The sequence below is a fragment of the Canis lupus genome, chromosome 10 (genome assembly GCF_011100685.1).
Source record: "Canis lupus familiaris isolate Mischka breed German Shepherd chromosome 10, alternate assembly UU_Cfam_GSD_1.0, whole genome shotgun sequence".
In the NCBI taxonomy this organism is placed as follows: domain Eukaryota; kingdom Metazoa; phylum Chordata; class Mammalia; order Carnivora; family Canidae; genus Canis; species Canis lupus.
Window position 1 is genome coordinate 57,458,156 of NC_049231.1, and position 26,779 is coordinate 57,484,934.

The 26,779-nt window shown below is 33.7% G+C and overlaps 1 protein-coding gene across 10 annotated transcripts in view; it reads right to left on the reverse strand.

Moving 5' to 3' along the window:
- Positions 1 to 26,779, reverse strand: part of CCDC88A (coiled-coil domain containing 88A) — a 139,636-nt gene that overhangs the window by 20,499 nt on the left and 92,358 nt on the right. For 8 of the 10 annotated variants that reach the window (XM_038551291.1, XM_038551293.1, XM_038551290.1 and 5 more), the window contains exons 16-25: positions 25,504 to 25,631; positions 22,154 to 22,295; positions 18,246 to 18,410; positions 13,462 to 13,623; positions 11,986 to 12,263; positions 11,609 to 11,752; positions 8,607 to 8,793; positions 5,327 to 5,472; positions 1,953 to 2,045; positions 1,614 to 1,828 (exon numbers count right to left, since the gene is read on the reverse strand). In XM_038551291.1, the coding sequence (XP_038407219.1) occupies positions 1,614 to 1,828; positions 1,953 to 2,045; positions 5,327 to 5,472; positions 8,607 to 8,793; positions 11,609 to 11,752; positions 11,986 to 12,263; positions 13,462 to 13,623; positions 18,246 to 18,410; positions 22,154 to 22,295; positions 25,504 to 25,631 (1,660 nt within the window). The remainder of the gene's footprint in view (positions 1 to 1,613; positions 1,829 to 1,952; positions 2,046 to 5,326; positions 5,473 to 8,606; positions 8,794 to 11,608; positions 11,753 to 11,985; positions 12,264 to 13,461; positions 13,624 to 18,245; positions 18,411 to 22,153; positions 22,296 to 25,503; positions 25,632 to 26,779) is intronic. The other 2 variants (XM_038551292.1, XM_038551287.1) reach the window with 1 other exon arrangement.

Below are 26,779 nucleotides of genomic sequence, written 5' to 3' on the forward strand. Positions count from 1 at the left end.
TGCATTCTGACCCTTATTCTGGATGTTTTAGCAGAGAGTAAGAAGGAATGTCAGATTTATATTAAAAACAGACAAGCTGACCTCAAAAAAGAGTGTTGTGCCTTTCTTGTGTCACATTATCATATCTGAACTGAAATATCTTTCTTTAGGGTGCCTGGTTGGCTCAGTTGGTAGAGCATGTGACTTGATTTCAGGGTTGTGAGTTCAAGCCCCACGTTGGGTGTAGAGCTTACTTAAAAAAAAAAAAAATCCCTTATGAAGTATCTTCCTTTAATTGGAAAATAATTAAGTAGAACTATTACCATTTCTCACTTAATAAGATGTCAGAAATCTTATATCTAAAGGTAACAGAGAAAATTGAATTATCTGGCATCTTTTTACGGTAAACCTGATGATTTCTCTACAAGAATACTCTGAGATTTCATGTAGATTTGACTGATAAGACTAGACAGCAAAAGACCCAAGTAATGATAATCTTGTATGGGGATACAGGATTTAAAATATACCCTATAATGAATGCCTAATCTCTTACACCCTAAAATACTGTCTTTTCAGAGATAACTCCCTTGAGGCCAAAACACTATCTATAGTTTTTTGAGTGTTCTGAGAGTTGCCATAAGGCAAATCTACCCCTGGGGGGAAGTAGTAGCTGTTTTTGCCTATTTACTTCAAAAGAATAGCATGAAATTATATAGATCTATTTCATGTAAACATATACACACACATAAATATACATTTTTTAATTTAGTGACTGGTGATAGTATGAGTGTATTCAAAGTATCTTGTTTACATATTCTATATTGTTAGTAGTCAACTTGTTGGACATCTTCAAAGGGCCTAGCACTGGATTCATTTCTTTCTCTTAAAATATACTTCTTTTGCTTTTACTTTGCCCTTGTTAAGCACACTAGTAATGAAATAAAAATATTATGAATTGTACAGGGCATGTTATGATGTGATACTGCTATAATTGTAATTTAAAAAATTAAATCACAAATTTATACACAAGTTTATACACACCTATTTTAGTCAATTCTTTACCAAGCAATCCCTCAATAATTTTTACAACCTTCGAAATCACTGAATAATATTCTCTCCAAATTGATATCTATTTTTCTTTGCTTCTTATCAATGTAACTTTGCTCCAATTTGACACCAAATGAATAAAGCTCCATTATAAAATGCCTTATTATTTGATTTAGTTACAAATAATTATCAAGATGAGCTCATAAACATTTCTCACTCGCTCTTCGTAATCACCCTGGTGCCAGTATGATACAAAGGTGAAACGCATGCCCATATTAACACAACTACCAAGTGGCAAGATATTCTGGCTCTTATCTCAGTGTTCTTTTGACACTGTTTTACCTCCCTGGCTAAATGACGGTATCTCTGTGTTTGCTATATTTCTAAACACATAATACAGAAAATCACATAGTTATGCAGTATTGCAGTACACAATGAAACTTATAATCATATAGAGTTAAAAAGAAATGCATTCATTAGACTATTACCCCAAAGGACTGCTGAAGTTATATGTTAAAAGAAATCTTTTGAAAAGATTCTAAATCAATACTAGAGATCATAAACGTTTAAAGAGTTTAAGCACTCACTGCTGCTTTTCTTGGTCCCCAAAGTTTGGCCATCTTCTAAAGAGTTTGAGCCTACTGAAGAACTATCTTGACTATCTTGATGGGGGAGCTGAAGAAATCCTTCACTGGAGTCTGAACGGGTAGGTGTTAATGTTAGAGATTTCTGACGTTCTCGATTAATATCTTTCTTAGACTTTATCAATTTTCTCATTTTTAGAGTAATCCAGTTGCCTCTCCTAATAGAATAATTTAAAAAAATTCTTATCAGTCTAAACTTCAACATATAAATCCTTCACAAAATTAGTAGTCTTAACGTTTTTTTTTCCAAAACAAAAATGAGTAAAATTTGATTAACAGTACCTTCTAGGAGGAGACGGGTCATAAAATTTGTATTGATCCATTATTTTCTCTTCTAATTTCTCCTTTTGTCGTCTTAATTCGTTTAACTTATCACTATAAAAATAAAAATTGCATTTTAGGACATGCACTATATTTTGCACAGTTATATTAAATTATTTTGTGACTACACTCTAACTTGTCTCCAAAACATAAAAAAATATAGATATTAGATAAACTATTAAACTAAAATTTATTAGGTACTAACAATAGGATTTTTTCCAAGTTTCTTTTTCTTTATATTTACAAACATAACAAAAGGTTATTGAATTTAAAATTCAATTCTTTAATACAATTTATTTGTTTGAAGAAAAATTTCCATATTATATTCTCACCATGACAAAGGAATTGTTTCAACTGATCTTTTAATAGTTGTTAAGCGAGATTATTAACAGTGACTATTCTCCTATTCTTGGATCTTTTAGTATCTCACATTGTTTCTGAAATGAAGGGTGATTTAGTAAAAATTATCTAAGTAAAAAGCTAAAATGTTCAATAGTTTGCTTAGAATTGTGTATATAATAAATAATCTTGCAAAGATATCTTCATGCAAACAGACTTTTTTCCTTTATGGCAGAATTATTTAGGCTTAATTTACCTTTAGAGAACTATTTCCTGCCTCCAACAATATATGAATACACTAGTTTCACCATGCCTTAGTCTCATTTATGCCCTTGATGGCAGATATTACATAGGGAAGCCTCAAAGATCACAGACTAAAGTAAAATGATCTAAAAAAAACTGTGATGCCAAACTGCAATGTTGTTTACTCAACATACATTTAGTGCTCATTTACAATGAAGAAAACACAAAGAGCATATAAAGACAAATAACGAGTAGCCCAACTTTGCTTATAATAGGAGAGAACATATTTACATAATGGCTATTACAATCCAAGGCAGTAGTGGAACAAAATAAAATCACTGTGGTAAGTACAAAAGCAACTTATAAAAGGAAAATATTTCTATCTTGGATGACCAAAGCCTCAGGGAGGGGGGCCTGAGTGGCTCAGTCCATTAAGTGTCTGCCTTTGGCTCAGGTCATGGTCCCAAAGTCCTGGGATCAAGCCCCACACTGGGCTCCCTGCTCAGCGGGGAGCCTGCTTCTCCCTCTCCCTCTGCTGCTCCCCCTGCTCATGCTCTATCACTGTCAAATAAGTAAATTAAAAATCTTAAAAAAAAAAAAGCCTCATGGAGAGAATGGCCATATTAGATAGACTTTAAAGATAACAGTGCTAAATTAAGTAGTTTAGTTGAGGGGAAGCACTGAGGGATTTTCAGGTTTAGATTTTGTTCAATAGGAAATCAGAAGCATTCAAGGTCTCATTACAAAGTGACATGAAATCTTGGCTGTAGGTACCTTAACTCCATAATGAAATAGAATGTATCAGAAATGGTGAAAGTGAAGAAAGCAGCCAGGAGGCTAATGAGGAGTCTAGCTGAATGGTTAGGCTAAATTAACCAGCACAAACAGATTTGAGAGATTTTTTTGAAGAGGATGCTTTGTGAACAGAGGTTTCCAAGAGTTATACCACATAGCACAATGGCAGATGGTCTATACCTCCCAACTGTTTTCTCTTTTTACCTGTTGAAATATCATCAGGAATCTCCAAATTCTCAGTACCACCTGTTCACTGTCACTCCTGCTAGGACCATGTGACAGAGGCATTCAACTAGAACTGTCTGACACATAAGATACTAATATTTGTCTATACAGATACAATTACTGAAACTTTGGAAATAGATTATTCACCAATGGCCATAATATTAAGATATTCCAAAGATACCCAAAGATCAAGCTCTGGATAATGCCTTTGCTTAAGGGACAGAAAACTCGAATGTCAAGAGAAACCTCTCTTATAGCAAACAGCAAAGAAATACATATCCCTGAAAGAACTGAAGGTATAGTTCAAAGTGGCCAGCCACAGATGTGAAATTTCTTTTAAGTTTTGCATTTATCTTAAAAGCTCACACAAACTCTGCCTTTTGCTCCATAATATACCTTTCTGTTAATACAACAATCATGTTCCCTTCCCAAAATTTTATAAGAAAACTGATGCTTCAAAAAATACATGATGTATCCTGGTTTTATATGTTCCCTAGCTTGCCATCATATACATCATGCCCAAGAGGCACAAATATAGGATTTCATTTCTTAGGATAAACTTAGAAGTGGATGTTATATTTCTATTGTAAAGAAAAAGAAACCAATGATCAAAGAAATGAAGTAACTCACCAATGGTCACATAGCTAGTGACTGGAAGAACTGAGATTTGAATTAGGAGCTGCCTAATTTCAACATCTGTGCTTTTACTATTATACTACAGTGTTTCTCATTTAGGGAATAGGGAAAGTGAAGAATTTAATTTAGTAAAGGTGAATTTTGGTGCAATACAAGGAGTATCCACTGAGTTGCTAAGGCCCAAATCCCAGATTTTACCAGATTCCTCTACTCCTAATGGAGACATAACTTACCAATATTAAGCTTTGGAAGTTCTCTCTCTCTTACATCTGGTTTTAATATCAACTACCACTGCTTGTGAATTATGATTCACTAGATTATTACAACCCATCTTTCTAAAATTGCCCCTTGTCTCTGTTCTCAGAACTTCCAATCCATACTCTAAACTGCCATCAGTGCCTTTTTAAAAAAACACAAATGTGGTCATTTTACTCCTCTGCTCAAATTTTTCAGCAACTCCTCTGTATGGCATAGAAAAACCTTTGTGAAATGGCTTCTTTTTTTTAATTTATTTATTTATTTATTTATTTATTTATTTATTTATTTATTTATTTATTTATTTATTTTAGTGAAATGGCTTCTAAGTTTTTAGCCACTTTTCTATTGCTCCTTTGTCCTTAATTTTGCTCCAGGAAGAATTATGCATCTTTAGGTCATCCTATCCATACCATAACACACCTTCACGTTACTGCATTTGTGCTCCCTTGGCCTGCTACGTCTCCTCTGGCAAACTCCCATGAGCTTTTAAGTCTCAGCTTGAGCAATCATCTTTGGAAAGTATACCTCGTCTCTGCCATATTAAGGTACTCCTTCCCCTATATTTGCTGTATTTCTATGGGCTCCTACACATACTTCCATTATAGCAATTATTTGTATTTCTTGCTTTATGTTACTAGTTCCTTAAGAGCAGGACTTAATGTGTTCTCATGTTAGTATTTCTGGTTACTAGCATAGTGCCTAGAAAATATACATTCAAGAAAATGAATGGAGAAATAATAATGTTAAAACTTACAAAAAAAATTAACAGTGAGTTTTCTCTGTCACCAGTTGGCAATGATAAAATCATGAGTAATATTTCAAAATTATTTGGTACCTACATGTACTGTCTTTGTTCGACATGAAAGAGATCCTTGCTTTCCATATTCTGCTCCAATAGAGTTCTATTCTGCAGCATTAATGTCTGAATTTGATCTAGTAGATGTCGATTTTCTTCTTCTAAATTTCCTTTAAGTTGGCTTAGCAACTGTTTAAACACAAACATTTTTTGAAAAATCAACATTCACATTTAACATAAATCACCTAAAACATCTGAAAAATATAAAGGGCTTCACAAAGACTTAAGTCTTGGGGTGCCTGGGTAGCTCAGCTGGTTAAGCATCTGACTCTTGGTTTCGGCTTAGGTCATGATTCGGGGTCATAAGATTGAGCCCCATGTTGGGTTCCATGCTCAGTGGGGAGTCTGCTGGAGATTCTCTCATGCCCTCTCCCTCTACCCTTCCTCCTGCTCACACACACTCTCTAAAATAAATAAATTAATCTTTAAAAAAAAAAGACTTAGGTGTTATGCTACTTGAACAATTAGGTGGTTGCACTTTGTTAAGAACATGAACAATTATTTAATTAGTTATAGTTAGAGCTACAATTTGCTGTACATACATTTTAAAAATTCTTACAAACACTGGGTTTAACATATAATAAATTATCTAGTTCCAAAAACACTTGTTTTCTTCAAAACTATTTAACTTCTAGTCGGAAAGCTACCTGGCCTTCTATTTAAGGAGCTATGAAACAATGGACAAGTAAAATTAATTATCTTGGCTTCAATGATCTCACTTATAAAATGAATATAATAACTCACATTCCAGACTGTTGTAAGGATTAAATAATATGTTCGTCAGCAAAAATAAATGTCTGCTATCCATTACCAAAGGTTCTATGTTATTATACAGCATTAATTACTGTGTCAACAGATAAAACACATATATAGAAAAGAGAACAAATTTTAAGTAGACACAGCTCAATGAATTAGTGCAAAGTGAAGACATGTGTGCACTAATGCGTGCACCTGGGATGGAGCCCTGCATTGGGCTCCCTGCTCAGTGTGGAGCCGGCTTCTCCCTCCCCTGCTCATGTTCTCTCTCTCTCTCTCTTATCCTCTCTCTCAAAGAAATAAATCTTTAAAAAAAAAAAAAAGAAAGAAAAGAAACAGCTCATCAACCATATTCCAGAAGCACCTTGTGCTCTCTTCTAATCACCATCCCTCCCCACTTAAATTAACTGCTATTCTGGCCTCTCACACTATGGATTCATTTTCCCACTCCCTCTAAATCATATTATTGTATGACTTAGCCCCTAGCCAAGAGTTAACATCTGACTTGAGTTGGGACTATGAGCCAGATAGGTAGGTAGCTAGGGTCCTTTCTGGTCTCTCCTAGACAGCTTTCTAGATGACCAGTGTCAGGCAAGACCTTATCAAGACTCAGTGTGGCTGGACATCTCATTCTGTGGATCTCCCAGTTAAATTTTTGACTAATTTGCTGTTACTTGCTCCAACCAATATTACAACCTCAAACCATCTGAGAGTTGATCTTTAACAACTCTCCTGGCTATGAGGATTGTGCTCTGCTTAAATCAAGTCAATCCGCTTTGGTGGCAAAGTTGCTGATTTTCACATTATGCCCCTCACTTGAACTACCAGGTATTAGAACTGGGGAAATGGGAGAGGAATAGGAAAAATCAAGAGATAAAAATGCCTCAGACAATCCTACTCCCTACATAACGTGGAATAGCTTTTCTCTAATAAATGGTTCTCGAATTGTTACACATCTTTCCTTCAGTTTCAGAGTACTACAATGGTTGTTTGACAACTTTACCCAATTTTGTTTCTTGAGGAGTTTGATTTGTTTTAGTCCTCCTTCTGTAAGTACATCACTCCAATTACATTTGATTTAGACTTTTATAAATCACAGGCATTATGAATGTTCTATACTTTCTGACCTCCCTGGGTAATTAAATATGATTTTAAACTAACTTTTCTTTCTATTGGTTTATCATTTCAGACAAAAAGCTGTTACGTATTCCTTTTCTGATAATCTATTTTATTTCCCTTTAAAGGTTGGCTTAAAAGCTTATTTCTTAAAAATGCCATGAAATTCAGGTGTTAAGCTATATTCAACTTTAATGATCTTGCACCAACCAATAAAATTTAAGGATTTTCTAAGGCTTTCAATGTCCCTGTATACTTTAAAACCCTTACTGTTTTATCAAGCCAACACAAAGAAAGGCATGGAATTACATGCCTTTTAACAACACAACTGTATACATAAGGCCAATGTCAATGTCATTATTGTTCAAAACACTCAAATGGCTCCCTTGTTTTACTCCGAATAAAGTTATCTTTGTTCAAGGATGCCTATTAAAATTTCAATCTATATTCCTTTATCTACCCTGGAAGGCCTCCTTATCTCCCTTTACTCTGTACTTCATTTTTACTTGCATATAACTTACCTACCTTGTAACATACCTTATGCTGCAGATCAATTTTCAAAATAGTTAGATCAGTAATTGTAAGAATGCTCTTTTAAGAATCTTACCATTCTCCACCAAAAGGCTGAGTCTATTTTCTCTTTCCCTTGAACCTGAATGTAACTCTGACTGCCTCAATGAATAGAATGCAGGAGAAAGGATGCTTCATGACTTCTGAGGTTTGATCATTAAAGTAGAAATGGCTTCTGTCTGGTTCTCACCATGTTGTGAGAAAGCCTAAACCAGCTCTTGAGAAGATACCATGTGGAGAGAAAACTGATGCCTCCAGCTGGCAGTCAGCATCAACCACCAAACATGCACGTAGCCTTTCAATCTTCAGGCTGGGGGCCCAGTTGCAAGTGGAACAGGGACAAATCTGCCCCAATGTCCCTGTTCAAATTCTGATCCACAATCTGTGAACCTAATAAATGGTTGTTTTACACTACCAAGTTCTGGAGCTATACAGCCATGTTAGAAAACACTGAAATAATATATATTTCACTTATTTGTTGTTCTTATTATTTCTTCCACCAGAATATAAGCTCCACAAAGGGATAGATCTTTACCTTTTTGGTTTACCAGTACATGCCAGGTTGTAAACATTTTTCATTAAACAAGGGCACAATTTTACAGTATCAAAGTATGTGGATGCATAAGTTTAAACTAATAGTAAATAGTATTGAAATTCATAATAAAAGAAGTTTTTCTGAATTACTTATGAATTTCAATTACCCCTGACCAATTCTTTTAGAAATACCCAACCAAATACATACTACTATTTTCATTTTAATAGGATTGTTCATTTTTTAGGCACGTCTTGATTCCTAAAGGAAGAAACTTGTCAAAGCTCACCTCACACTGGTTATTTAGCTTGGTGGATGTGATGTCCAACTGTTGGTATTGTTCCTTTAACTTTGAAAATTCAGCTTCTAATCTTGTTTGTTCCAGTTTGGAATTATTAAGAAGACTTTTCAAGTTTTTATGGTCAGTTTGTAAAACTTCAGTTTCTTTTACAAGCTGATTATATGTATGATTCAACCTATAATTAGAAATCATGATAGAAATAGAATTAGGTCCCCTTAATAGCTTTCATTGTAATTTACACAATGTGAAATGCTATGGATCACATTCAGACATACTTAGAGAATATAAGACTCTTTAACCAGTGACTAAACTCATCAAAACTCAGTTTCTATTCTGTAAAAGTAGATTAAAAAAATTCAGACTACTCTTCCCCTGAAATCATCAAGCATGTTGTACGCTGCATGTGGCTCATAAAGCTCTTTCCTCCATGCACCCCCAACTTTTACAATGCAAAAATTGTTCTTAGTGTAGGAGCTGAACCAAAACAGGGTAGAATTGTTAAATGACTATATCGTACTACTGAACCTAATATAACGCTATATGTTAACGAACTGGAATTAAAATAAAAACTTAAAAAAGTAAAAATAAAAAACAGATAGAAGAGCTCTATAATAAAATCTATTTTTAAATCTGAAAGACAAAAACAAAAACAAAAAACCCAACAGTATGCAACCTGAATTTAGCCTGCTGAGATGGTAATTTACTTATTTATTTTAAAGATTTTATTTATTTATTCATGAGAGACACAGAGAAAGGCAGAGACATGGGCAGAGGGAGAAGCAGGCTCCATGCAGGGAGCCTGATGTGGGAATCTGGAACCTCGCCCTGAGCGAAAGGCAGACGCTCAACCGCTGAACTACCCAGGTGTCCTGAACTGGTTCTAATTTAATACGACCTTTATCTTACAGCATTAACAGGATGGTACTTGTTTCAGAACATCTAATAATTTACTTCAACTAAATACCCAAGAATTGAGTCAGCTTACAAGAATTATAAAATAAATAACAAAATAATATGTTTTTAAAGACAAGATTAAAAAAATAAAATGGAGGGCAGCCCCGGTGGCCCGGCGGTTTAGTACCACCTTCAGCCCAGGCCATGATCCTGGAGACCCAGGATCGAGTCCCACGTCGGGCTCCCTGCATGGAGCCTTCTTCTCCCTCTGCCTGTGTCTCTGCCTCTCTCTCTGTCTCTGTGTCTCTCATGAATAAATAAAGTCTAAATAAAAAATAAATAAAATAAAATAAAATAAAATAAAATAAAATAAAATGGCAAGACCAGAAACATATAGAAAATGTTCCATAAATATGTCGAATCCATGAATGAGTGTAACAGCTGGTCAGACTCACTGAGACACACAGGCAGCTACACAATATATATCAATACCTATGGAGATCAAAGATTTCTCTACTGATGCTTCATGGGGGGAGATATGAAGAGATACAATATATAATCTCCTCAACACCATCTTAAGGCAAATGCTAAAATAAGAGTTTTTTACACTATCCCTTAAAGCTGAGAATATTAACACCAAAATGCAATTCAGTGAACACAATTCTAAAGAGGCCAAGACAAACCAGTCCACGTAAGAAACTTACTTGGTTTGGCATTATCAAAGATTAAAACTTAGGTTATTTAGAGGAATGGGTAAACAAACTATTGTTCTTGAGACAAGTCTTCACAACACTTCTTTTTTTTTTTACTGAGCTCTTTCAGGTTATACTTAAAGCCCTCCCCACCCGTTTTTTTTTTTGGCCTTACAATATAGACATGACTGCATAAAAGCTGTGATAGAACAGCTTTGAAAGACACAAAATACTCAGAACCACCCTTCCCTTCCAAGCCTGCAGACTCTCCTGGTTCAAGATCATGATGATCAATTTCTTCTTATCATGTAGGCTGAGTTCTTTCTCAGAAGGTTCCACAGTAATGAATACAATTAGCTTCCGAGAAAGCCTACCCAAGCTCACAAATTGTCCCAGTTTGTTGTGAATCCCAAACCATGGAAAAAGGTAAGTTCAAGGTTAGTTGACAGTAAATGCCTTCCTCAATGTTATGTGTGTAATAAAAATGACCCTATCCTTATATTCCATAACTTGTCACAACTTGGGTCTTCTACTGCACATACCGTAAAGATACATCCTTTTTGAATCTGGCTTGGTATTGAGCTTATTCAAAGTTCAAACCCCCAGTACACTATTTCTAGTTATAACAATTACTAAATTAAAAACTACTAAACGTGAACATGAGAATGGCTCTAGAAGCTTAGGGATTTTTTTTTTTTTTTTTTTTGGTAAAGGAAAAGAAATACAATTCAAAAAATGGATTATATTAAATTCATAATAGGACAAACAGACAACAAATGACCCCCTTTTGAATTCTGTGTGCTGCCTTTTCGCATTTCCACTATGGTTCAGCAAATACTCAGGCTGCCTAAAGTTTTCCAAGGTTTCTAAAAACCTTTTGATATGTACCTTTATGAAATGGACTGGTCACAGGTTAGCAAGTTTTGATTTTCCCAGGGTTACAAATTAAAAAATAATTGCCCCATGGCAATATGAGACTAGTTACTAAGACAGTTAAAAATAAGTACAAATCTGTCAGCTAAGAAATTGGAATTTGCTCACTTATAAAAACTTTGAAGGATAAGAACTGAGATACCAGACTAGCAAAGACAGACAGACATAAAGAATCAGCTTTCATTACATTCTGTCACAATAAAGCATGTAAATGCTATCAAGGTACAAAAATTTCATTATATAATGTGGCTTAAAAACTTGTTGAATATATCAAGAGAGAAACAGTAAGAGAAGACAAGGGATCGGGTTTTTAAGCCATTTTATAACTAGCTGCATGATTTTGTTGGGTTTTACTTATTGCTCTGGGGTCTTTTTAAAAATATTCTATGTTACAGATGGTACTGCAGAGGGGCAGTGTATGTTTTGGATGTAATGAATAACATAAAACTAAAACATATAAATATTTATTACCTATCATTTTCACCACAAAGTTTCTTATATTCTGCAGCTATGGTCTCATGGTTTTTGTTTTCAAGCAGCATTTTTTCCTGTTCTACTTTCAGTGTTTTTTCCAAATCTTCCAATTGTCCTTTCCGTTTTAGTAATTGATTGTAACTGGAAAAAATATTAAGTATTTATTTTATAATATTTCCTTAAAAAAAACAAAACACTTTAGAAATGAAAACAAGGGTAACTTATTAGTGTCACATAAACATGATACATGAATTTCCTTTTTTAAATAAATTTCCTATATAAATTATCTTAGATTTGTTTAACATAAAATTTTTTTATATGATCTAAAGAAAACTATTTTTAAATTAACAACAGAAGAGAAGATAGTAAATTACCGATCTTCGAGGTCTTTATGTTCCACCTCAAGATTTTTGTGGGCAGACTTTAGAGTTCCATGTTTAGCGATAAGAGACTCATACTCTGAAGCCTGGCGTTCATGAAGAAGTTCCAGCTTTTCATGGTCTTTGATCAGAGAATCATAGAGAGATTTCAGGTCTTCTCGCTCTTTGATTACAGCTTCATTTTCATTTTCTAAGGAAGATTGCTGGATTAGGAGTTGTGCATTCTGGTTCATAAGTGAAGTACTTTGGGAATTAAGGGTAGAATTTTCAACCTGTAAGAAAGTATACTGTTATTAGATATAAGGTAAATAGTCATCTTGTTTTTCTAGAAGATGTAAATATGTGGTATGTGTTTATTACAGATAAAATAATTCTCCAATGTTAAAAATTATTCAAAAATATTATTCTAATAGCAACATAAAAAATATAAAAGATAACATTAACTTTAGGAAGCTCTACATAAGTTACAGTAGATATAGTCTTATTGTACAGGGAAAATCTGGATTTTAGTATCCCAGGGAACAAGGCTACAATATTATTTAATTTAATATTAATATTTAATATTATTGTTTATATTATTTATTATTATGAGATACATATCATATACATGTTTTGGGTTGAATTATTTTAGATGCTGGTGATTAGAAACAATTTATATTTCACTCCTAAAAATGCTAATTTATCACTTTCTAAAAGTTGACAGAACTGAAAAATGACTTGTGAAAATTTAACTGGAAATTTTCTCAAGAGTCTACATTGTATGTTTTACCATTTGGAAAAGTTACAGAAAGAACTTTCAGATTCAGAGATGGAGTTTTTTTTCTTTGGCTCAAAAGGTTTCAGAGAGTTGTAGTTTTCCTGACCTGATCATTCTATATGAAAAGACATTGCAGCATTGCAGCATTAAGCACAAGATGGATTCTCTGAACTAAGGAAATGTCTAAAGACAAAATTTTCATGCTATGTTGTTTTCTAATAACTGATCATGAAATAAGCAGTGGTATGTTGCAACCATGCTCTAAAGCAATGGTTTCTGCTTAGTTATAATCAACTGGTTGAAACAGGTGAAAGGTCATAAAGTAAATATAAATAAAGATAAAATTATATTTTAAATAAATAAGTACTTAATTTTATTTATTGTTTTCCTGTACCGGGCCTTACTGGCGGGTACTGCTGCAGCTCCCCTGGCTCCTTAAAACATAACAATATTTTAAAAATATTCTAAATAAAGATAAAGTTATCTTTATTTTATTTATATTCATTGAGTGAATTTATTAGTTAATATTTAGAGCTCTAATAGTAAAAAAATGCTGGTGTCTGAAAACCTGGCATAGCACTAAGTAGACATATTGTAAATTATCTTCCATTAAATTCACTTACTAAGAAACAATGTTACCATGTCTAGTTATCCTTACTTTAAGAGCATAATTCAAAAATTTGGTTGCATATCCCAAAATATTACATTACAACCTGAAGCTTTGCATTCTGTGTTTGAAGAGTAGTATTCTGCTCCTGTAATGACACTGTCTGCCTCTGAAGTGCAAGAATCTGAGCCTGCAAATTATTGTTCTGTGTCTCCAATTGCTTCAGTTGAGTTTTCAGCGCTTGCTTCTCTGCTTGTAGGGTAGCATTCTTAATAAAGAAAAAACACATTTTAAAAAGCAACAAACATATTTCTGTTTAACAGATACTAGAATTCCAGTAACAATTATTATCATTAAAATTTTTAAAAATCTCAACAACCTTAAAATCCCCTCTATCCCAAATTGTAAAGAGAGATTTAATCTAAGAGAAAGGGCTAATACTAAAACTTTACTATTATGTCTCTATACGGTTTGCTTTATAATGTCCAAAAAGTAAAATATTCCATTCTCAATATATTAACATAAGAAACTAGAATGGGTTTTTAAAAAAGATTTTATTTATTTGAGAGAGTGACCAAGAGAGAAAGAGAGCACAAGCAGGGGAAGAGGGTAGACTCCCTGCTGAGCAGGGAGCCTGATGTGAGGCTCCATCCCAGGACAGTGGGATCATGACCCAAGTTGAAGATGCTTAACTGAGTCACCCAGGTGCCCCTAGAATGGGGTTGTTAGTTATATGGTTTTTGTGCTGTTCAAAAATACACAAGACTGTGTCTAGCTAATGAAGTGCACATTTTCTAATTGCCCAAAGGCAAATATATATAGGTGAGTACTGGTCCCAGGGGTAGGGACAAAATGATTTTATAAACAAAAATTTGGAAGAGAAGCAGGAACAATTTTAACCATGTGTTTAAAATATTAAGTCCACAACTGACCGAACAGATGTTACATATTTTCTTTAGCGACTTTTTCCCCCCATGGTATAAAACACTCACTAAAACTCTATTTTATCTATAGGACTTCTGGAGCAAATCCAAACAAAACATACAATTTACAATTCTTCCAGTACATTTGATCATATTTCAATTTTATGGTTAAACAGTGAATTACTATGCAAATCATAGATCATTAATTTAATGTGACAGATATTAAAATGTTTGTCATAGATGTTGTATTTTCATTATATTCTATTTCATTATATTCTAAATAACATTTCATAAAAAATTAATGTCAAGAAGTATAAACAAAGAGCCCTCTAAAAAACAGAAATAAAACTTTATATACAAAAAGATCAGAATTTGTTGCATGTAATTGCAATATGCATAAAAAGCTACAACTGAATCACAACATATCACTTTTATCACATCTACAGAGGGGACAAAGAAAACTCATTTTCTAGGCTTTCAAGTTACATATACTACATGTCACTGCCTAAAAGGCAAGTAATGATTTAACCCATACATTTTACTACAAAATCAAAGGCGAGGAAGAAAAATTCTTTAAGATGGGTTTTGATATTTTACTTCTTTTGTGTTTAAATAAACAGGATGGAAAAATTATACTGGAAAAATAATATGGAGCACTGATATATTTATATACCATCTTGATACACCAAAAAGTGAACCATTTTTCACTTACATACTTAAGTGCTACTATAGGTAAGCTTTTAAGAAACCAAAAAGTACAAGCTCTAATGACAAGTCTAGGTATCCCTATACAAATAAGAAAAATTCCTATAGTCTATAAATAGTAAGAGACACAGCAGAAAAGATATCTCAGAGCAGGAAAAGATTTACAATGGAAAAGGTAGGAGGTCAGTAAATATACCAGCAGATGCACTAAAACTGTCAGTCTAATATAAGGCTAGCCATCTTTAAAAACCATTATCTAAAATAAAATGCCTAAGAAATGACAACCAAGTAATTTCTTCCAATAGAAATTTATAAAGGAAGTCAATGGCAAGAGATTTACCTTATAGAACTTTTAGATACCAAATTTTCTGAAATACAACATTAATCTGAGTGATTGAGGTGTGTGTCTATGTGCGTATATATATAAAAATCACTGAATAATTAAAAATAGGTATTCAACAATGGCTAATAGATAAAAAGATGTAAAATAGTTCGCTAATAATTTAAAAACATGCAAATTAAAATATTTTCTTATTGCTTTAACAAAAATTAAAAGGCTGGTGACACCAAATGTTTATCTAAAAAAACAGGTAATCTATTACTAGAATTGAAAACTGATGTGATTTTCAAAGGCTAACATAATGCCAGTTAAAATTACACACGTACACACATCTATATACGTATATACTCTTTGGCCTATCAAATCCACTGTCAGGAACTTACTACTCTATGAACATATTACACATGGATTTACATTGCAGCAAAATCTGAAAATAACCTAAATGCCCATCAATTGGGATTTATTTAAATAAAGTATGGTAACATCTACACTATGGAATAATATGTGGTCACTAAACGAAATGGGATGATCCATAACCACCTAAAATAGAGAGTTCTCTAAGATAACATAATTGAAACAAGCAAATAAGAATATTATACAGCATGATTCCACAGATGTAAATTTATAAAGAAATATACTCATAGACATACAGATGATTAACAGACACATGAAAAAATGCTCAACATTACTCATTATTTCCCTGATGATGGTATCTCACACCTGTCAGAATGGCTAAGATTAACAACACAGGAAACAACAGATGTTGGTGAGGATGTGGAGAAAGGGGAACCATCTTACACTGCTGGTGGGGATGCAAACTGCTGCAGCCACTCTGGAAAACAGTATAGAGGTTCCTCAAAAAGTTAAAGATAGAAGTACCCTACAATCCACCAACTGCAATACTAGGTATTTACCTCAAGGATACAAAAATACAGATTCGAAGGGATACATGCATCCCAATATTTACAGTAGCATTAACCACAATAGCCAAATTATGGAATGAGCCCAAAAGTCCAACAAATGATGAAAAAAGTTGTGGTATGTAAGTATACAATGGAGTATTATTCAGCCATAAAAAACGAATGAAATCTTGACATTTGCAACAACATGAATGGAGCAAGACAGTATCATGCTAAGCGAAATAAGTCAGAGAAAGACAAATACCATATGATTTTACTCATATGTGGAATTTAAGAAACATAATAGATGAATACAGGGGGTAAAAAAAGAAGCAAACCAGAAAGCCCACTGTTATAGAGAGCAATTGAGGGTTACTGGAGGGGTGGTGGGTGAAGGGATGGGTCAAATGGGTGATAGGTATTGAGGGCACTTGTGATGAGCACTGGGTGTGTTGCATGTAAGTGATGAATCACTAAATCCTACAACTCAAACTAATATTACACTATATGTTAACTAACTGAGATTTAAATCTTGGAAGAAAAGAGAAAAGAAATATACTAATTTGTTTTTTTAATATAAGTAGGCCCCAAGCCCAGCACAGAGCCAACATGGTATCTGAATTCACGACCCTGAGATCAAGACCTGAGCTGAGTTCAAGAGTCAGATGCTTAACTAAGTCACCCAGGCACCCCTAAAGAAATATGCTTTCCAGAAAAATCACATTTTTCTGGGAAGACTGTTTATAGTGATTACTTCTGGATGAGAAAGTAGGAATATAGTGCAGGAGATTAATTTTTGGCATTATGGCTTACAGTTCTCAATTCATGTTACATTAAAACATAATAACCACCACCACAACTATTTTACTTGTTAGCATATAAATTCCTTAAGCTAATTCATCTTTAAAGGGTGATTTCCTTAAGCTAATTCATCTTTAAAGGATCTTTAAAAGATAAATGTTTGATGAGTTAGTTTGATTACTGTTTGTTGGCAAATATTTCTCAGCAAATATTCAGCAAATTCATTTACTGTGTCTTCTATCTACCAGGCTTAATTCTACATACTGAAGGCACAGTGGTAAGAAAAAAAAAAAAAAAAAAGACAAGCTTCTACTGTCAAATAGCTTTTTTCTAGTAGAAAACCAGCAAATAAAATAATGTAATTTCATTAGTGAGAACTGCTATGAAGAACTGCTTTTGCTTCTCAAAAGAAGGCAGGGGTGTGACAGTGAACGGTTTAGATTGAGAAAAGCTCCTTTACTGGGGGAAGGGTCAGGAAAGACCTCTTGCAGGAGATAATGTGAAATGAGGCCTGAATGCTGAGGGAAGCCAGCCATGTGTTCCCAGGTACAGGATGCAAACATAAATGCCTGGAAATAGGAACAAACAAAAAAGGCCAATATGACTATAGTTAATTTAGTTATTATATGCCAGGCATTATTTGGGTTTTCCAGGTATAACAGACAGTAATAATATCTTGAGATTCATAAACAGAAGGGATAGAAGAGTGGTATGGCATAGGCCAACAATATACGGCAAAGTCAAGAATGATCTTATAGAACACTGAAAAATTTGGATTTTATTCTAATTGGAAGGGGAAGTCATTGAAGATTTTAAGTAGAAAAGTGACATGACTAAGATTATGTTTTAAAAATTGACTGACTACTGTAATAAGAATGGGTTAGATTGGGCCAGGAGTAGAAGCTTCCTAGCCAGCCAGGACGCTAGTCTAATAATCCAAAGGAGAGATAATGGTACCCCAGACCAGAGTAGTAGCAGTAACGATGGGACAGAAGTAGGTGGGCTTGGGTTACATTTTCATAACAGAGTTGACTTATATGAGGGTAATTGAGAAAAGTATATTAAATTATTAGTTTTTCACTCTTATTATTTTTTTCACTCTTATTATAAATCAGTCAAGAAAGTATAAAATAAGATTAGATAAACTTTTTAAGTTATATATATAATGATACTTTACTTAAAAAAACACCCTTATTCCTACTAAAAATTTAAAAATACTTACATTTCTTTCTACTTCAATTAATCTGTCTTTAACTTTCAGAAGCTCTCTAGTTGTTTCTTGACTTTCTCGCTCCCATTTATTATCTTCACCCGAAGTTGGAGGAGAGCTCTGTACCATCCTTTCTTCATCTTGTCTCTGTTTGAGAGCTTCATAATTCTTCTTCACCTAAAATTTTATTTAAAATATTTTAAGTGGGAGAAAAATATTCACCAAGGTTATCACCTCTCACAATTCAACTCTGCAATGGTCTGGTGAATGTGAGAGGCACTTTATTTAGAAATGTGATAAATAATACATATCATTACTATCATGATCACAATTTATGCTTTGTAAACTGCAAATCCTTTGCTCCTAGAAAATATTAAATATACTCTGCTTATGTGCCATATTACTCTAGTAATATATTCTGTAATTTCAGATCCTGTTGTTTATGATGAAATATAATTTAAGAATCAATTAAGTGGACATAGACATGTTGCTAAATATTAACAATTATTTTTTGACCTATCAATAGCTGGATTTAGAGAATTCAGAGATCTCCATGTAAAGGACAAATGAAGACTTGACATATGGAATGATTCCTTCTAAAAAGATACATGAAGTTGAAGTATCTATGTATGTCTGCCCTTTTATTTTTTTATTTTATTTTATTTTATTTTTTAAATGATAGTCACAGAGAGAGAGAGAGAGGCAGAGACACAGGCAGAGGGAGAGGGAGAAGCAGGCTCCATGCACCGGGAGCCCGATGTGGGATTCGATCCCAGGTCTCCAGGATCGCGCCCTGGGCCAAAGGCAGGCGCTAAACCGCTGCGCCACCCAGGGATCCCCTATGTCTGCCCTTTTAAGAAGGACATGTTGCCCAGAATGAGCTATAGTAACAGATAAATTGATGACTTCTTTAGTCAGATCCTAATCCACATATAATTACTGTAACTTATTTTATAAAAAGTGAGCAATCCAAGGATTTACCTTATACAAGGCTTTCTGGTGTGATTACAACCAAATCCTACTTTATGAGAGTCAACTCAAAACTAACAACTTGGTCATCTTACATTATCAAAATTACTGATTAACTTAATACACTCTTCAAATTAAGCTATTATTATACTTGAATCATTAGTTTACCCTAGGATATATTTATCATAAATCTCCAAATGAAAACTCAAACTTTATATTAAGGCAAAACGTCTAAGATAATTCAACATCTAAAGCAAATGTTAAGAAAGCTTATGACTCAACAATAAATTCTGCTAGTACCAAATTAGAAAATGACATGACACTAAAGAAAAAAAGAAGCCCAAAACCGATTTAAAGCCTGGCTGAGTGATCTAATAGGTGTTCTGGGATCCTAATTTTCCAGTTTTTTTGTTTTGTTTTTTTTTGTTTTACTTTTAATATCCTAATAAGAGATGATGAATGACATAATTTCTAGTCTCCTACTTTACATTAATTTCTCATGGGATCTTTTCTCTAGGCTTATAAAACCTATAGACATATGCCATTATTAAGAAGGGGAGCTCAGACTAAAACTCAAAGCTTATTTTTAGCTCTTTGTTCTTACAACTAAGTTTCAAAAATGGTTCCATTACTTATGTATCCTTAATCAGAATCTCTAATTTATGTTCACATAAAAAATGACATATTTTCCATGGAGGTTTCTTAGAGACAGCATATATGTGGGTCTTGCCTTTTAATCTAATTCAGTAATCTCAGCCTTTCAACTGAGATGTTTAGACCTTTTATATATTATTTAATGATTTTATTTATTTATTAATGAGAGACGGGGTGGGGGGAGGGAGGGAGGGAGAGAGAGAGAGAGAGAGAGAGAGAGGCAAAGACACAGGTAGAGGGAGAAGTCAGGTTCCATGCAGGGAGCCCAATGCAGGACTCGATCCCGGGACCCCAGGATCATGCCCTGGGCCGAAGGCAGGAGCTAAACCGCTGAGCCACCCATGGATCCCTTAGACTTTTTATATTCAGTGTGATTATTGATCTCGTTTGTTTTAAAACCGTCACTTTGCTATATATCCAATCTGTACTTTGTTCCTTGTTGCTTTCCTTTTTTTTTTTTTCATATTTTTTATAATTCTACTTTATCTCCTTTGCTGGCATATTAGTTATACCTTTTTGTCACATTATTAAAGCAATTACTTCAGGCCTTCGATTCATAATTAACTTTCATAGTCTTCAAGTGATATACCTCTTCACATACAGTATTAAAAGTTAGCACAGTCTAATTTTAGCCTTATGGCAGCCTAATTTCCTGTTTATGGCAGGTAGCTAGTCCAATAGCCACACCAAAATGGCTGGAAGTGGGAAACTGATGAAATTTTAAATCTCTGCCCCCCTAGACTTGAAATGCATATATACCAACCATACGCAAAATGGCTGAAAAGCTTCATGAAGGTGACTTTCTTTGCAACCTAGAAACTGCAGATTAATTAAGTCTAGCACCAAATTTTACTTTATTTTTTTGATAATCCTTTATGTTAACTAAGCAAAATTCTGGAATTCCTTCTGTAATAATATGTTTCATCGTACAAATACCAAAAATGTGATGTGGGCAAATGGGGAACAAAACATTTTTCTTTTTTCTGCACAAGAAATGCATCTTTGGTAACTGCGTCCTTAGAAACCTGAAAAAAATGGAATGTTCTGTGTTACCAGGCAAGATTGAGAAAAATGACCTGACTGGTAAATTATATTTGGACTGCAAGAACTATGAATACTTAGTAGAAAGCCATATATTTAAACTTCTGTAAGTGTAGCAACTCTTAAAACTGGTATATCCATTGAGGAGATCTTATATTTATGCCTTCAGAGTTTTTGCAAGAGATAATGACTACTATGAAGTATTAAGGCTCAAAGACAAGGCAGCTCCTGCACACTCAATGTGAATTTCATTTTCTTGTGCTTGAACTGTCATCTGGTGGGAATATGACTTTCAGACAACTATAAGATCCCCATGACAGTGCCCTGCTATTACTTGTATTTCCAACAGTGTTCTGAATCAAATAGTTCTAAATGTGGCCCACAGTAATTTGTCAATCTGAATGTTCCGTTGATTGTAAAACCACCCCTGGTGGTACTACAGAGATGATAAAATGGAAAAAACACCAGAATATGTTTCTACCTATCTACCATATACTAACCTTAGGGAACAGGCAAGCACCTTTGATTTCAATTTATTTATGTAAGGGAAAACAGACAGTTGCTCCTGCCTTATTTCATAGAATAATTCCAAATATCACAAGAAAGAGAATCTAGGAGAAAATCTCAAATTTATGAGATCAAGTTCTTTCATATACCACACTTACTATTTACCTCTACTTGGCATCCTCATACACACATCTTTGTCTATTAAACTTTTAGCTGGATTTTCAACAGGAAAAGTGAAGTATCAGAGTGAAGTGTCAATATCACATTGGGAGCTTTTCTAAATAGAATAAGATTGCCTCTTCCCCATCCCACTCCCACAATACTGGTATGTCTCTAACTGCATGGGGGACATATGCAAATGAAATAGAATTGAATAAATTACAGTGTATAAACACGTCATAAATTAATGACCAAGATCTATTACTCTCAGATTTAAGAAAATGGATGAAATAGAATATTAATTATGTTGCTTTTTGTTTTCTTACTTTACACTTTTCTGTCCAAATATTTGACAATTAAAAATCTTCCCCCTTTTTTTTTCTTTTAAAGATTTTATTTATTTATTCATGAGAGACACAGAGAGAGACAGGCAGAGATACAGGCAGAGGGAGAAGCAGGCTCCACACAAGGAGCCCCATGTGGTACTCAATCCCAGGTCTCCAGGATCATCACATCCTGGGCTGAAGGTGGCGCTAAACCTCTGAGCCACCCAGGCTGCCCTTAAAATTCTTTCTAAGGAAGTCACTTACTGTTTTAAGTTCTTGACGCAACTGCTGGTTATAATTTGTGGATTCTTCTAATCGAGCTTCTAAAGCAGCAATTTTTTCTTCTTTTATTTCAAGGGACTTCTTTAGAGTGGATTCTAATTTTGATTCCAAAAGTTTGTACCTACTATCCAAGTACAAAAATAACACAGTTCATCACTGGAGGTCTGAAAATTATTTTAAAGATCATTATGACCACAGACACCGATGCCATAAGGAGATCTTATGAAAGAGTCTTTTTTTTTTAAAGAGGCAAATTAAATGATCCTATCACCCCTCTCCCCTCTCTTTAAACTATTCCTGGTCATAAAAAACAAAAATTACTGGTGAACAGAGCTCTACATTATAGCCTAGGCTGTCAAAAGCAAAAAAATTAAACCAGGCATCTGGAAGATATAAGTCCTCAAATATTCTTTTTAATTTTATAAGGATAGAATCTATAAGAAAAGGAAGTAGATAGGCTATATTATTGAGTATTTATGATATTAATGTGTTAAAATATTTATGCAAGGACATAAGTATAGTTAAGCTTAAAACTCAGTGAAGATTTTATCTTCAAGGCACAGAGTAGTTGAAGAATATTTTAGAAAGGAAATGATATACTAAAGACACAGGATACTGGTAACAGAGTAGAAAGGGGCAGATGTGAATGCCAATATTTTAGTTATCTTTTTGAATGATGGGTTCATAAATAATATTATTTGTAATTAAACATTTTTTACAAAAAGGAGAGTGCATGAATACAGTTTGAGAGTCAATCACAAACTAGGGATTATGATTAATTCTTATACATGAGAACCTTAATGACTAAACCAAATAAAAGCTTAAAGTACATTTCTGAGAAATGTTATCGCATTCTGCCTTTTACTGTAATTAATTTGTATATACATATATTTTCTGCTCAACCAGTTTTTAAGTTCATTGAGAATAGAGAACAAATCTCACTCATTTTGGTATTGTGGCTTGAGGTAAATAGATATTTTTAAAGCATTTAAGTGAATCTAACTTTGGTTATGTTGAATGTGTGACGCCTGAGTTGGTTCTAGACTAGACAGAAATGTCTACTAAGTAGAGAATAATGTGGCTATCAGGTAAGATAATGGATGGCAATGCACAGCATTCAGAATAAATGATTAAGAGGCCTAAGAATATAATCCTAAGGAAACTATATTAAAAGAGAAGACACAGGAAAAGAGCTGTTAAAAGAGAAAGACAAGAGTGACTGCTTAGCATTCTGTCTCTAACTCTACCACCAAATTTACTTCATTGCATTTTATCTACTCATTTATGCAAAACCACAATTTAGACTATCTATTCCTTGAGGGCAAGAATATCTTAACTGTATCTTAAAAGGGTCAGAGAAAATGACATCAATGAGAAAGATGAAAAGGTCAAACTAATGATTAGGGACACCGTCTGAAATTGGAGGTAAAGACAGATGGAGATATACTTAAATTCCAAGATGGAGGAAATGGAATTTACTTCTGTGAGCTTTTCTTTGTGACACTAAGGCTAACTTAATGGTTGAGAAAAAAGCTGCTTTAGTGGCCTAAGACAGTTCTTTTCCTGATCTACCAAATTTGATCATGATCTCAATTCCATTTCTTAAAAAATTTTTAGTTCATATATACCCTAAGTTCCATTTCAAATGCTTTCATTATGCACATAAATGTGTAGATTAATGAATGCATCACATCTTGCCTAGATTATTTCAATAGCTTCCTAACTGGTCTCTGTGCCTCCAATCTGCCCTTTTTCTTTTCTTTTTTTTAAGATTTATTTATTTGAAGGGGGGAAGGAGGGGTAGAGGAAGAGAGAATCTCAAGCAGTCAAGCAGACTCCCCACTGAGATGGAACCAGACCCAGGGCTCAGATCATGACTTGAGCCAAAATCAAGAATCAGATGGTTACCTGGCTGAGCTACCCGGGCACCCTGCCCTTTTTCTGATCCAGCTTTCATGTTATTCTAGGAATTACTCAGCACATCTTTGTGCTTTATTTCCACAGAATGTCCTTCACTATTTCCACCTTGCAAATTTCAGTCATTCTTTAAGGTTCAACTGAATGAAGCATTATCATTCCTTTGATGCTTGATGATCAGCAGATGATAAGAGCTCAATTAACAATGACAAGTTGTTTAAATTAAGGTTTGGGAAGAGGAATCATACAATATGAAGGACCCATCTACAGCTGTGTTCTAAAAGGGTCAGTTAGGGTAGCTAATGGTATACTAGTCTTCCCTCCTTCTACTAAATGTCTTACATAGGACAGGTAATAAATCTGTGTGAATAAAGAAATGATGTATATTTAGTGACTATATTAAGATGTAGTCAACTAAATTGGCCCTTAACTATCTATTTAACTAAAAAAAAGTTTCTCATGAAATAGCTGTATGATTAACCCAATTATGGGTGCGTGAATTCATTTCCAGAATGAATGCCTCAAATTACTTCTATTTATTATTAGAGAACTAATCTTTGAGGATCAATCTATTCTTAACTTTGAATATTTTTAAAATAACATAAACACAGCCCATATAATCAGCATTAATTTTCCTATATATATTTAATATAGAACATAAATAATAGAACATTAATAGTAGGAAGATAATAAGATATAAATTATATTACAAAAATTCTAATGAATTAATGTCTAGTTTACACAAAACAATATTTTTAACAATACATACTTCCAGTCTAGCTGGAATCACATGGCTGACTGGATGCTAAACAGTCGACTACTTGAAAATCTGTCTGATAGACTGTAAATTACCATGAGAAAATAAAAATTTTTAAGTTTGTATTGATCATTCTCAACATTAAAGGGTATATAATTTTTTCTTCTGTTTGTCAAGCCTTATTTTCCAATTATTTTTATACCTTAACTATCTCAGTATATTTTCCTTTATATATTTCCTCAGTGTATTTCTCCACCTCTCTTTAAGTCCACTTTTAGCACACAAAATAAATGAAAGAACTGAGGCATTTAATCACATGATTCAAATAAAAACTATATTTTGAGAGAGAGGGGTTTGTTTGTTGATAGTGTCTCATTCTATTTTCATAGGTAATTATAGCCTCTGGTCTTCTGCTACCTGGGTGGCATCCTGTTTTCCCATTATGTAACTATTTATGGTAATATTTTAGCATTTTTCTCTTATATCAATGTAGGTTTTATTAATCAGAATTTTTACTTTTTTTTCTTATAGAACTTCTATAAGAAGAAAGGAACCAGAAACAGGGTGAAATACATATTCTGTAGCTAGTACAGGAAACCATGTTTGAGCAAAAAAATAACAATAATTTCAACTGTTGCCAAAGAAACTTAATACTCACCTGTCATCAGTACTTTGCTCATCATGTAAGAGTCGCTCTTTATTTAACCCTATCTTCTCCAGCTCATGAGTTAATTTTTCAAGATCATTATTCATTTGTTGAGTTTTCAGTTTCTCACTCACCAAATCCTTATTTTAAAAGGAATGCAAAACTCATGTAAATGTCATGATCATGAACATCTAAGAAAATCAGCCAATACTAGAACTACCACTATCCAGGAATACAAATAATTCAAACCAGGAAGAACAGAAATGTTGAATTTTTCCTTCATCAACAAGAAGTAGTTAAGCAACAAAACAACCCTAGTTCAAACAAAATGGTTTTCCTTTTTTTTTTTTTGTCTAGTATTTATTGTAACTTTCTGTGTTAAAAACTAAAAGGAAAAACTCTTGTGAACACTTTATGTTTGAAAACTGAGAAAAACAATACATATCCATTAACTTTTTAATAATGAACTAGGTCTTTTAGTGCATATTTTTTCCTATGAAAATATGATGGATGCAACACCCTTCTTCCACCACAAGCATCCCTCTGCCAATGGAAGAGACCTATACTGATCTGAAAAAACAGGGGACATCCTTAGAAGTTCAGACACAAGGAACCTGTCGTTCATGTCTGTAGGACTGTACAACAGAGAAAAAGCCGAAAAGCTAGTAATTAGGTCTCCCTCAATACCTCTTTAGCAGAAATCCAAACTTCCCAATATGACTTTCTGCCAGAATGCTAACAAACTTTTTAACTGAACTTGAAAAGTTACCATATATTGTATAGCTTAGGGATAGCAAAAAAGAGCCAAGCATGCTATCTTCCGATCTACACCATGTTTCATAGGACCTACTGCCAACTACTCCTGAAAGTTTCACAACTCAACACACAGATCCAAACAACTACCAATTGTTCAGTGTTGACTCTTAAGAGCAATCTGATTTGCATTCTCAGGCTTAGAGGTCCAAATTCATTTTAGAGTCTGAAACATCTGGATTTGAATCCAGAAATCAAATTTTATCATTTATTAGCTATGTGATCCTGAGTAAGTTACTTAATGTTGCTAATGCTTTCTAATCTAATGGAGATAGTATCTATAGATGATTAGTTGTAAAAATTATAGAAATATACATAAATAGAACTTATGAAGCCCTTAGCCCAGTACTTGGCACACAGGTAGCATTCAATAGGTAGTAACTGTCATGCTTCCTATTATACTTTAACATTTAGTAACAGTCTTACTCAAATATTTTAGTATTATTTTGAAACAAAATATAAAATTGCAATGTAA